General features: G+C 39.0%; 1 protein-coding gene across 1 annotated transcript in view; it reads left to right on the top strand.

Moving 5' to 3' along the window:
* Positions 1 to 13,008, top strand: part of CDC23 (cell division cycle 23) — a 35,551-nt gene that overhangs the window by 17,792 nt on the left and 4,751 nt on the right. Inside the window, exons 7-9 of the mRNA XM_004696639.3 lie at positions 761 to 938; positions 1,019 to 1,116; positions 1,269 to 1,350. Of these exons, the coding sequence (XP_004696696.1) occupies positions 761 to 938; positions 1,019 to 1,116; positions 1,269 to 1,350 (358 nt within the window). The remainder of the gene's footprint in view (positions 1 to 760; positions 939 to 1,018; positions 1,117 to 1,268; positions 1,351 to 13,008) is intronic.

The following is a 13,008-nucleotide window of genomic DNA, read 5'->3' on the forward strand; positions in this document are numbered from 1 at the left end:
ATTCTTCTGGGGGGAGGGGGAGGTGTCCACTTAGTATTTGGGATTGGGGCCAGTCCCTCAGACCTCTCCACTTGTTCCCTACTGGTCTCTTGTTTTATACCATTTCCATTTATACCAAGGGGTCCCTTCGCCTACTTGTTCTGTTTCATTTTTTCGTTACTTCTCAGCACATAGCGTTCCTTCAAAGCAGGCAAGTTTCTTTTTCATGCTACCTCACCATATGTATTTTCCCTCAGTTTGTGTTGTTACTTTTGCCTAGAATGTAGTCCTCTTTTTCCTGCCCTTTATTCAAATTCTGTCTACCCTGCAAGACTCACCTCAAATCCCATCATTTCCTGAAGTTTTCCTTAGCAAGACAGTTTTCCCCTATTGTGCTTACAAGTTATATCGCTCAGTTGTAGCGCTTCATCAGTTTACCACTGTGTTCATTAGTAGGTGCTTTAATACAATTTGGTAGGAGCTTTGTTGGTGCAGTGGCTAAGTACTTGGCTGCTAAGACAAAGTTAAGCAGTTAGATCCGCCGCTGCTCTGCGGGAGAAAGGTGTGGCAGTCTGCTTCTGTAAAGAGGACAGCCTTGGAAACCCTGTGGGCAGTTCCACTCTGTCCTAGGAGAGTCAATATGAATTGGGATTAATTAGGCAGCAACAGGTTTGGCTTTTGAAAATATAATTTGGATAAATTCCTTGGGACAATAAGGATAGTTTCTTGATGTTCTTCTGGAAGAGAGGTATTAAATGTACATCTCTCTTTCTCCTGCCAGCTCAAGCTCCTGTCTCTTCCAGACACCTGGATGAAAGAGTTTTTTCTGGCTCATATATACACAGAGTTGCAGTTGATAGAAGAGGCCCTGCAGAAGTATCAGACTCTCATTGATGTGGGCTTTTCTAAGAGCTCATATATTGTTTCCCAAATTGCAGTTGCTTATCACAATATCAGAGGTGAGTGAATAGATGAAATACCATCAAACCCTAAAAGGCACACTGCAGTTGTTTTCTAAACTCTTATCTCTTGTCTGCAGATATCGACAAAGCCCTCTCAATTTTTAATGAGCTCAGGAAACAAGATCCTTACAGAATTGAAAATATGGACACTTTTTCCAACCTTCTTTATGTCAGGGTGAGCTCCTTCTCTTGCTTGGACTTGACTTTCCCCTTTTGTATTTTAATCTCTTAGGCTGGATTGCCACCCAGTTAGCTGCATTTTAACTACAAGTAAAATAATTTAGGGGTCGTTTTTTATTCTTAGATCATCTTTCTCTTTTCTTCCAGAGCATGAAATCGGAGTTGAGTTATTTGGCTCACAACCTCTGTGAGATTGATAAATATCGGGTCGAAACATGCTGTGTAATTGGTAGGAGCTACTATATTTATCTTTATTTTAAATATCTTTACTGTAATGAATTTATAATGTAAAAGTAACTGTAACACAAGAGAGCCAAAAAAAAAAAAAAAAAAAACCAAAAAGGTCACCCATTGCTAGTGACCCTATAGGCAGAGTAGAGCTCTTTGAATAGAACTCCCTAAGGTTTCCAATGCTTTAAATCTTGATGGAAACAAAAAAACAGGTCTTTCTCCTGCAGAGAGGGTGATGAGTTTGAACCTCCGACCTTGTGTTTAGCAGCCCAATGCTTAACCTAGTATGCCATTGGAGCATCTAAGAGTGTCAAAGGTAACACAATTATGTATACTATAGAATGCCAAAGTTCAGGGTAATCCTACTTCCAAGACTGAACATAAATCTAGTGTTCTTTTTGTGCAAAAATGAAAAAAATGTGTATTTGTGTGTAGCTTCTTTGCAAAAACTACATCATTAAACATTCTGCTTTATAGCTTCCTGTCCCCCCCAAGTTTCACTCCATCTTGACCATCTGTTCATGTTAATACATCTGTTTGTATCATTTTTGATGACTGTATTTTATTATATAGATGTACTACCATTTTTTAAAAGTTTCCTATTTTATAAGTTGTGGCTGTATTTGTTAATTACTGTTAGAAACATCTTTGCACTAGTACATTGATAGTTGTATACTTATGTAACTTTCCATAGAATAAATTTCTAGCATTGAAAGGAAGGGTCAAAGAGGTGTATGTTCAAAACTTGAACTAAAAGTTTTCTCAAGAATTTCCAATCCTGGGTAAAGCGATGAGTGCGTGCTGGTTTCCTATATTAGGTGTCTCAATCTTGACACTGTTGACATTTTGAGGTAGATCTGTTTTTTACTGTGGTTGTTTTTGGTGGTGGTTAGGGGCCCTGCTGCTGTTATCCCATGCATTGTATATTAGCAGTATCCCTGACCCAATAATTGGTTGACATAGACAGATTAATGGCATCTTGTGGATATAAATAAGCTTGACCAGTTGTGATTGAAAGCTTAGATTCCCTGGAAATGAAAGGAAAATATTTGCTCTTGTTTGGGCCTTTGGTGACACTACTTCAGGATCATACCCCTATATGTTTCTCGGTCTGGATGTTTTTAATAAACTGATAAAATTTGAATTCCTCTTTCCTTCAATAAATACTTCCTTGAGGAAGTCGTGGTCTAGTATAAGAAGCATTAAGTAAAAGGTAATAAGTCCTACAGGAATATAGGTAAGGGAAGGAACAAATGATCTTTCAATAACAGGGCATTAGAATAAGTAGTACAGTCCATTAAGGTGATGATGGAACTCTAGTTTGCTAACAGAACATTTGTGGATCGTCTTCATGTGCTAGGTACTGTGCTTTCGATTGCAGCCCCTACTCTGATTGCCTTTTGAGGAAGACTAATAGGAAAAACTATGATTCAGAGGGTTGAATGTTAGGAGTAAGGTAAACAGAGTGCTGAGGGAGATATGTGAAAGGTGTCCAATTCAATCTGAGATTAAGGAAGCTCCTTGCAGGAGGTAATATTTGCAAGACAAGCAGGAGGAAAAGAGTTCAAGAAAGAAGGTGAGGGGTGAGCCGGCATGCTTGAACTGCAGATAGTTCAGTGTGCCTGAAGCAGTGTGTGGGAGGCAGCAATGTAAATTAAGTGGCAAAATATTCAGAAAGCGCTTATGTATGCCTTGGTTAATTTGAATTTTGTTCTTCAAACAGTAGCACTCTGAAAGATCTGAAACCAGGATACGATTAAAGTAATAAGACAGGCATTTGAGAATGATAAGTGAAGACATTTGTGGTGGGACAGTTAAAGAAAGTGAAAGACCAAGGACAGGCAGAGCAGCTAAGAGGATGTTTTAACAATTCAATCTCGGGAGAATGAGAGCCTCAAATGAGGTATTTACATGGAAGGGAGACAGGAGTTTGGATTTAATGCTGTTTAGAAGTTGATACCATGTTTGGTAAAGGAGAGGCTCAACGAAAAAGAGGAAGGCCCTCAAAGCGATGGGTTGCTGCCGCGGCTGCAGCAGTGGCTCAGACATAGGCAAAGTATTGAGGGTGGTGCAGGCTGTGTGGTTGCTTCCTGCTGCTGGCATAGGTGGCTGGGGGAAGGAACCCACTGATGGCACCTGACAACAGAAGTTGATCACTGGCTAATCAGACTGATAATGGTGCCTTTTCTTGAAAAAGAACAGAGCTATGGAAGATAAGTCCGTATTTTAACCTGTTGATTTGTTGTTGGTAAGTGCCACTGAGGTAGTCCTGACTCATTGCAATCCTACGTGCAACAGAATGAAACACTTTTGGGTCCCTCCCATACCATCCTTACAGTTTTATGTTTGAGCCCATTGTGGCAACCATTCTGTCAATCCATCTTGTTGCTCCATCCACTTCTCTACTGACCCTTACCTTACTGATCCATTCTACCTGACCAACAGGATTGTCCTTTTCTAGGGGCAGGTCTTTCTCGATAACATGTCCAAAGATGTAAGGTAGTCTTGCCATCCCTTGTTTTTAAGGAGCATTCTGAGTGTACTTCCAAGACACATTTGTTTGTTCTTCTGACAGTCCATGGTACTTTCAGTATTCTTTGTCAACATCATAATTCAAATGGATAATTATGCATAATTCAAATTCTGTTGCATTTCTTATTTACTGTCCAATTTTCACACGTATGTGAATCAATTGAAAATACCATGAGTTGAGTCAGGTGTATCTTAATGCTCAAAATCACATCTTTGCTTTTGAACACTTTAAAGAGGTTTTGTGCAGACGATCAGCCGAATGCAGAATGTCTTTTGATTTCATAACTGTTGCTTCCCTGAGAGTTTATTGTAGACCCAAGTAAAATTAAATCATTGACAGCTTCACTCTTCACTGTTAATTATAATATTGTCTATTGGTTCATTTGTGAGGGTTTTTGTTTTCTGTATATTAAGTTGTAATCCATACTGAAGGATATAGTCTTTGATCTTCCATTAGAAATTGCTTCAGATTCTTTTAGCAAGTAAATTTGTTTCATCAGCCTGTCAAAAATTGTTAATGACTTCCTCCAATCCTGTGGTCTTCATCATATAGTCCAGCTTCTCAGATTATTTGCTCAATATACAGATTAGATAATACGATGAAAGGCTATAACCCTGACCCACATCTTTCCTGATTTTAAACTGTACACTATTCCTTTGTTCTGTTCCATCCACTGCCTCTGCTCCAATGACTGGTTTCACATGAATGCAATTTAATGTTGTGGAATTTTCATTCTAATTGTTATCTATAGTTACTTTTGATCTATACAGTTAAATGCCTTTGCATAATGAATAAGACAAGTTAGGTGCCCTCAAGTCAGTTCCCACCCATAAGCATATGCACAACAGAAGGGAACACTGTATGGGGGTATGGTCTTGCACCGTCCTTGTAATTGTTCCTAAGTCTGAGCCCATTGTTGCTTCTACTGTGTCAATCCACCTCGTTCAGGACCTTCCTTTTTCTCTCTGCCCCTACCAAGCATGATGTCCTTCTCCAGGGACTAGTCTCTCCTGAGAATATGTCCAAAGTATGTAAGGCAAAGTCTTTCCATCCTTGCCTCTAAGGAAAACTCTGGCCATATTTCCTCGAAGACAGATTAGTTTGCCCTTTTAGCAGTCCATGGTACTTTGATTAATCTTCACCAGCAACACAACAATTTAAATGTATTGATTCTTCTTTGGTCTTCCTTGTTCAGTGTCCAACTTTCTTTTTTTTAAAAATCATTTTATTGGGGGCTTGTACAATTCTTATCACAATCCATATATACATCCATTGTATCAAGCACATTTGTACATTTGTTACCATTATCATTCTCAAAACAGTGTCCAACTTTCATATGTACATGAAGCAATGAAAAATACCATGCTTGAGTCAGGGACAACTTAGTCCTCAAAGTAACATTCTTGCTTTTCAGTACTCTGAAGAGGTCTTCTGTAACAGATTTACCTACTGCAGTAAGTTGTTTTATCTCTTGACTACTGCTTCCATGAACACTGACTGTGGATTTAAGCAAGAAAAAATCCTTGACAACGTCAACCTTTTCTCCATTTATCATGAATTTACCTATGGCCCAGTTGTGAGGATTTGGGTCTTCTTTACATTGATAGTCCTTACTGAAGGCTGCAATCTTTGATCTTCATCAGCAAGTGCTTCAAGTTCTCCTCACTTTCAACAAGCAGTGTTGGTTTGACATTGAATGCCACGCTATTCCTCTTGATTGCATTATTCTCAGCCTAGTAAATCATATGATTTTGTGATTCAAAATGGCCAATACCAGTCCATTTCTGCACACTAATACTTAGGATATTGATTGCTTTGCACATTCCAAATTCTGATCATTAACAGACTTTTGCAGCTGTTTCTCCTCACCATCAGCAAATGAAGCACCGAAAGGCTCCACTCACACAGGCTTTACTGGACTCATGTCACCATGGTCGATTCCATTCAGAGAAATCAGCTTCTCTCAGCTACAATTCAAGTGCCCTCAGACCTAAGGGGCTCTTCCTCTGGCACTATGCCCCACAGTGTTCTGCTTCCATTCTTTAGGTCCTCAGTATCTGGCATTGTTTCCAACGATGCAAAGGTTTTCAGTGGCTCCTCCTTTGAAGCAGGGAGCCGAGTCCTTGGTTGTCTGTGTTCAGTCTGGAAGCTCTGTTGAGACCTGTTAATTTTGGGTGACCTTGCTGGCATTTGAAAAAGCAATGACATCATGTCCAGCATCACAGCACACACAAGCCACCACAGTATGACTAACTGACAGACGAGTGGTGGCACTAAAACATAAATAAACATTTTTCTGATATTCTCTGCTTTCAGCCAAGATCCATCTTATGTCAGCATTGGTATTATTCCATCCGCATCCTCTTCTGAATTCTAATTGAATTTCTGGCAGCTCCCTGTCGGTGTAATGATGCAATCTTTTAAAAAATTATCTTTAGCAAATACTTACATGTGCTATTGATGATATTGTTTAATAATTTCCACATTCTTTTGTGTGGAAACAATATGAATCTCCTTAAATTGGTTGGCTAGGTGCTGTCTTGCAAATTTCTTGGCAGTAGGTACTTTGAATGTTGCATTAGTTTGTTGAAACATTTCAATTGATCAGTTCCTGGAACTTTGCTTTTTGTTAATGCCTTCAGTGCAGCTTGGACTTCCGTCATTACTATCAGTTTGTGATCATGTTATCTCTTGAAATGGCTAAATGTTGACCACTTTTTATCTTCAGTTCTTCCACTTGAGACATTCTGAATGTATTTTTCCCATTTGGTTTTTTACTTCCATGTCTTTGCTCATTTCATTTTAATGCTGTACTTGTCTTCATGAGCTGCCTTTTGAAATTTTCTCTTTTGTTGTTTTACTTCATCCTTTCTTCCATTGACCTTTTGCTCTCGTTATGTATGATCTTGTCTGATATTCCATACGTTAATGTTCAATGCATCAAATTTGTTCTTGAAATGGGCTCTAAATTCAGGTGGGATGTGCTCAAAGTATTTTGGCTTTCATGGACTAGTTTTAATTTTCTTTGGCGTCAACCTGAACTTGTGTGTGAACAAATTGATCATCAGTTCTATAGCTGTCCCCTGGCTTTGTTTGGTTGATGATATTGAGCGTATTCATCATCTCTTCCCACAGATGTAGTAGCTTTGATTCCTGTGGATTACATCTGGCCATGTCCACATAGACAGTTGATGTTTATGTTGTTGAGAGAATGTTTTTGCAATGAAGAAGTCAGTGGTCTTGCAAAATCCCATCATGCATTCCCCAGCTTCATTTTTCTCACAAGGCCACATTTTCCAACTACTCTTTTCCTTTTTGAATAATATTTATATTAACTGGTCTGCCTATATGTCAGAGAATTAGTCATTCCCGGTACAATAAACGATATGTACAGTATAGTTGTCCGATTCAAAATGACCAACATCAGTCCATTTTATCTCATTAATGCTTAGGATATCAATCTTTATGCATTGTGCTTAATTTCTGATAACTTCCAGTTTTCCTAGATTTGTACATTCCACATTCCAGTTATTAATGGATGTTTGCAGCTCTTTTCATTGTAAATCATGCCCATCAGCAAACAAAGGTCCCAACCGCTTTGCTCCATCCACATCAAGGTCAAAAGGTCAATTCAACTCTGAGGAGGCAGCTCTTCCCTAGTCATGTGTCACATGCCTTCTAATTTGAGGCATGCATCCTCCTGCATAGGCCAGATAATAGATTTTCAGGGACTAATCCCTCATAAGCAGACAGACTATCTTTCTTTGTAGTTTGTTCATAGTCTGGAAGCTCTGTTGAAACCTGTCCCTATGGGTGACCCACTACGGGTAACCTGTCCCCATGGATGACCCACTACGGGTAACCTAGCTGGCATTTGAAATACTGTGGAAGACCAGCATCAGAGCAACATGCAAGTGATCATAATACAACAAACTGACAGATGAGTGGGGACCTATTGACTTACTGTTTCTTATAATAAGAGTAATTTGTAGTTTTATTTAGGATTTGTTTTAGTAATCATTTTAAGTGAAATGTATGGACTATATTTTCTCAGTTTTTCCCTGTTCTATGTCATGTTGCTTGGTTCCTGACTCATAAAGGGCCAGTATACAACAGAATGTAGCATTGCCTGGTTCTGTAGCATCCTCCAGGTGGCTTTCTGTGTTGCAGTCACTACATCAGTCCATTTCACTGAGGGTCTTTTTCTCTTTTTGCTGACCCTCTAATTTACCCACTATGATGTCCTTCTCTTGGGATTGGTCCCACCTGATAGCATGTCTAAAGTCTTGCAATCTTCGCTTCTGTGGAGCATTCTGATTGTACTTCTTCCAGCACCGTCCATGGTATAGTCAATATTTTTCTCCAACCCCATCATTCAAAAATATCAATTCTTCTCTAGTCTTTTATTCATTATCCAGCTTTCACAGGCATGTGAGGTGATCGACAGTGTCATGGCTTGGGTGGGGTGTACCTTAGTCCTCGAAGTGACATCATTGCTTTCTAACATTGTCAAGAGGGTGTTATTTGTTTTTTTAAACCATTTTATTGGGGGCTCGTACAACTCTTATCACAATCCATACCAAGTTAAATCAAATCTTGACAACTGTGGTATTTTTCTGTTTATGATGTTTCTTCTTGGTCCCATTGTGAGGATTTTTGTTTTCTTTATCTTGAGGTATACTCGTACTTTGATCATTATTGTAAGTGCTCTTGACTTTGGGCAAGCCAGATTGTGTCATAACCAAATCCACTACTATTGAGTTGATTCTGACTTAGACCCTATGTAGGATGTCTGAGACTGTCAATCTTTATGGAAGCAGATAATATGATCTTTCTCTTGTGAAGCAACTGGTGGGTATAAATTTAAGACTACAAGTAGTCAACAGCCCAGCACCAAAAGGACTCCTCATGAAACCTTTAGGTATGGGAAAAAAATATACTTATGCTTTTATGTCAGAGCTCATTTAGAGGAAATAAGGGATAGAATAGAAAACCTGATTGCTTGAGATAGGATGAGACATTTTGAGTGTGGCAAGAACTGTTGGTAATTTGTTGGTTTTATGTCTTCATGTGAGTTACTTCCTTTTGTGCCCTTTCACATGTTCCAGTTTCTCTGAGAGCCAACATTTTCATATTTATATGTATAATTTTTTCTTGTTCTATTTGTTCTTTAAACAGCATGTGTATTATAACACAATAGATAAGAACTTGGACTCTGAAGCCAAACTGCCCAAGTTGGAATTATGATTCTTCTATTGTTGTGGAATTGTGATCCCACAAAATGTTGACTAAGCCATACCTTTCAGTGGTTTGACAGTTATGTAGTTATGTAGTGCTATGATTTGGCAATTGTGCAACGATACGTCTTTCCCCATGATGTGATTTGATATGATCAGCTAACTAATTGTGAGGGGATTAGGATGGATATGACACTCATACTCAGGCCACAGGCCTGATGTTACGTAAGGGACCTTTCCTTGGGCTTTGGCCTGCATCACCTTTTATCTTGCAAGAAATAATAGAAGGGAGGAAAGAAGGAGTGAGTGATTTGCACTTGTCCCTATGTTGATAACTTCCGAGACCCAGGGAAAGCTTGCCAAAACTCATGGAGATCTCCAAGGAATACTAGGCTTACAGATCTTCAGAGAGACAAAAATCTCCTTCTAGAACAGACAGGAAAAACAAGCCTTCCCCTGGGGCTGGCACCCCAAGGTCGGACTTCTAGCTTCCTAAACTCAGGGAGTAGTTTTCCGTTTGTTAGAGTTGTGGCGATTTCTTTTATAGCAGCTCTAGAGAACTAAGACAGATACTAAAGCTTCAACCGTCTATGCTTAATGTGAGAATAATAGTAGAACCTACTATGCAATTGTTGGGATGAAATAAATTATTATGTATAATTTAATACATGTAAAGAATGTATATAAAGCACTTATAACATTGTAATCATCGAATATATTTCTAATCCAAGTAGTCATGAAATTTAATTTAATGATTAAACTTTGATCAGAACTTGCCTGTCTAGCTTCCTTAACATCTTCTTTGCCATCCTGTCTCCTCTAGCATGTAGGACTTATACCCTTGCTACCACTGCCCCACTTGTTCTCATAATCTGTTACAAAGGTTAACTTTGGGCATTCTGCCTAATGTCTGCTCCCTTCTATCTCTGTGGATTGTCTGACTAAGTGGGAGAAGCACAGATATCCTTATGCGATAGGGCATAAGGCCCTGCATCTTGCCTTTTTTTTAAATGAATGTGAAATTGAATTTGAGCTTTAATGATCTGGGAAGGCATACAGACAGTTGATATAGATAATTTCTCCTGAATCAAGTGAAAAGCTATATTTTAGAGAGATTAAAAAAAATATATATGTGGAAGTTTCATTACTTGGTATTTTATTAGACGGTTATATAATTTCTTTGCAATTTTCTGCTTTACTTGACAGAATATCACTAGTATATATTCATCTGAGTCCATGATTTTATTAATTTGTGTATACATAAAAATAATATTTTAAAGTATTGATTTCTTTTGCTGCACACCCCTTCCGCCCCCCCAAACCATTTTATTAGACAATCCAGACAGACATCATATCATTCCATAGTTCAATCACATCAAGCAGCATTGAACAATTGCTACCAAAATTAGTGTCAAGACATTTTCTTCCTTCTTGAACTCCCCTTCTCCCTCGCCCCCCACTCTATTACCATACCCCCCTTGAACCCTTATTTTAGTTGTTTTCTCTGAGTTCATTGGGTTTCATTTACTGAAAAACAGAGAAACACAGCAAAGATTCAAGAAGGGCTACCTACCCATAGTAACAAAAGACAACAGAGATAAGCCCTGATATGGAAAAAAAGAAAAAGAAAAATCAAAAAAATATTGAAAACCAGATCCAGCCCCAAGTGTATCAGAGGGGAGAGCGGGTAACAGGGTTTTAACTGTTCAGGTCAGGTTTATAATTTTTGATCTACTGTAGTCATCTCTCCAGTACTCTCTGTTTGATAACCAGTTTATTCCCATCCCTCCATTATGGTTAGAGGGAATCAACAGAGGCTTCTTCTTTTTTTTTTTTTAGTTTTATTTATTTATTTCCATTTTATTGGGGGCTCTTACAACTCTTGTTACAAACCATACATCAATCGTATCCGACATATTCACACATGCATCCATCATTCTTTTCTAGACATTTACTTTCCATTAAGCCCTTGGGATCATCTTCTCCTTACCCCCTCCCCCCTAACCCTCGTGGCACCCCGATAGATTGTAGATTGTCAATTATTTTCAAATCTCACTCCAACCGCCGCCTCCCTTACCCTCTGGTTTCTGTTGTTCTTCCCCCTGGGTGTGTGGTTATGTGCTATTTGTTAAGATCGGTGCCTTCCTCCCTTCCCACCCTCCCCCTACCCTTTTGGTATCTCTGTTCCCACTCCTGTACCTGGGCTCCATGTGCTGTGAGTTTTATCTCTTGCCTGTACCTATGGACATGCTCCTGTCTAGATTGGGAGGGGGCATTGAGGTTGTGATAGTGGGGGGTGAGGAGGGGCATATTTCTTATGTAGATCTCGCAAATGTATCTTGGGTTTCCACTGCCATCCATAGTTTTCTGCAAACCAGAATCTCACAATTTAAACTCTGATCCTATTCCTTCCTTCAACTTTGTATTATATAATTTATAATGCTTGGTCACGGTTGTTGGTGTGCTTCTATGTGGACTTAGTTGACATCTCACTTAGATGGGTGCTGTTTGGAAACAAGTGTTTAAGACCCCAGACACTATTCTATCTGGTAGCTGGGCACTATCTAGTTTCTTCAGTACAATTTGCTAAAGCACCCATATCTTCTTGTGCTTCCTTCATGAAGGCTAGTATTGGGCAGGGCCATGTCGGAAGAACTAATTGGAGCTAGGATTAAGTGTGAGCCCAAAATCCATTCCTGGATCTATGATTTTTATCTGCCTCTGACTCCCCTTAGAGACCTCCTTGTTAATTTATGGTAAGGATCTTTTGTTAATAATGTCATTGTGTAGCCATGGTATTAATTTTTAAGACACTGTTGAGAGAGGGAGATTGAACAAGTGTAGGCTAACTACATATCCCAATACCTCAATTATTCACTTGCACAGAATAAATTCTTACATGAGTGGATGCTATTTACATAAACAATGAGAGTTGGTTGTCATGCAAAATTTATAATACTATTCACTGACAATGTCAATCACAGATCTGCCAGAATAATATGTAAGTAGGGGATTGATATACTAAGTCAATTTTGGTCTGCCTACTGACAGTTCAATATTCCTGGTATAACTGTCTTCTGCTTCTTCACACAATGCAATTTCAGTCTAACCCTTTGTTTATTTGTGTTAACATGTTCACATATCATATAAAGATATAAGAAGGCTTCAAAAGTTTTGGGGGAAATGGAATAAAAGATCATGAAAATTTTCCACTAAGTTTTTGAAGTGCCTTCATATGTTTATGTGCCACATACTTGTGACCTGTTATCAGTGGGAACAGTCCTTGAAGAAGGATATCATGCTGGGTAAAGTGGAGGGTCAGTGAAAAAGAGAAAAGCTTTCAACAAGATGCAGTGGTGGCTCAAACATAACATCGTGAGGATGGCATAGGATGGGGCAGTGTTTTTTGTTCATAGGAACAACAATAGTATACAGAGTTTAATTGATATTTGCTTTAACACCACCCCCCCCCAAAAAAAACCCCACAGTTTACAGGATATATTATTCTCTGCATTTTTACTTTTCTCTTAAAAATTCCTCATTGTTGGGTGCATAAGCAAATGTGGTGAGGAAAGCTGATGGTGCCTGGCTGTTATAAGATATAGAGTCTGGGATCTTAAAGGCTTGAAGTTAAACAAGCGGCCATTTAGCAGGGAAGCAACAAAGCCCACATGGAAGAAACACACCAACCTGTGTGACCACAAAGTGTCAACAGGATCAGGCATCAGAAGATCAAAAATAAATTGGTGCAAATGATGGAGGTTGGAGTGGAGACTGAAAGCCCATCTGTTAACAATTGAACATTACCTCACAGAAGGGTCACAAGGAAGGAATGAGTCAGCCAGGGTGCAGCATAGCACTGACAGAACACATATTCCTCTAGTTC

Source organism: Echinops telfairi, unplaced genomic scaffold, assembly GCF_000313985.2.
Source record: "Echinops telfairi isolate 266 unplaced genomic scaffold, ASM31398v2 ScPeMD7_7469;HRSCAF=8507_1, whole genome shotgun sequence".
Classification (NCBI taxonomy): Eukaryota; Metazoa; Chordata; class Mammalia; order Afrosoricida; family Tenrecidae; genus Echinops; species Echinops telfairi.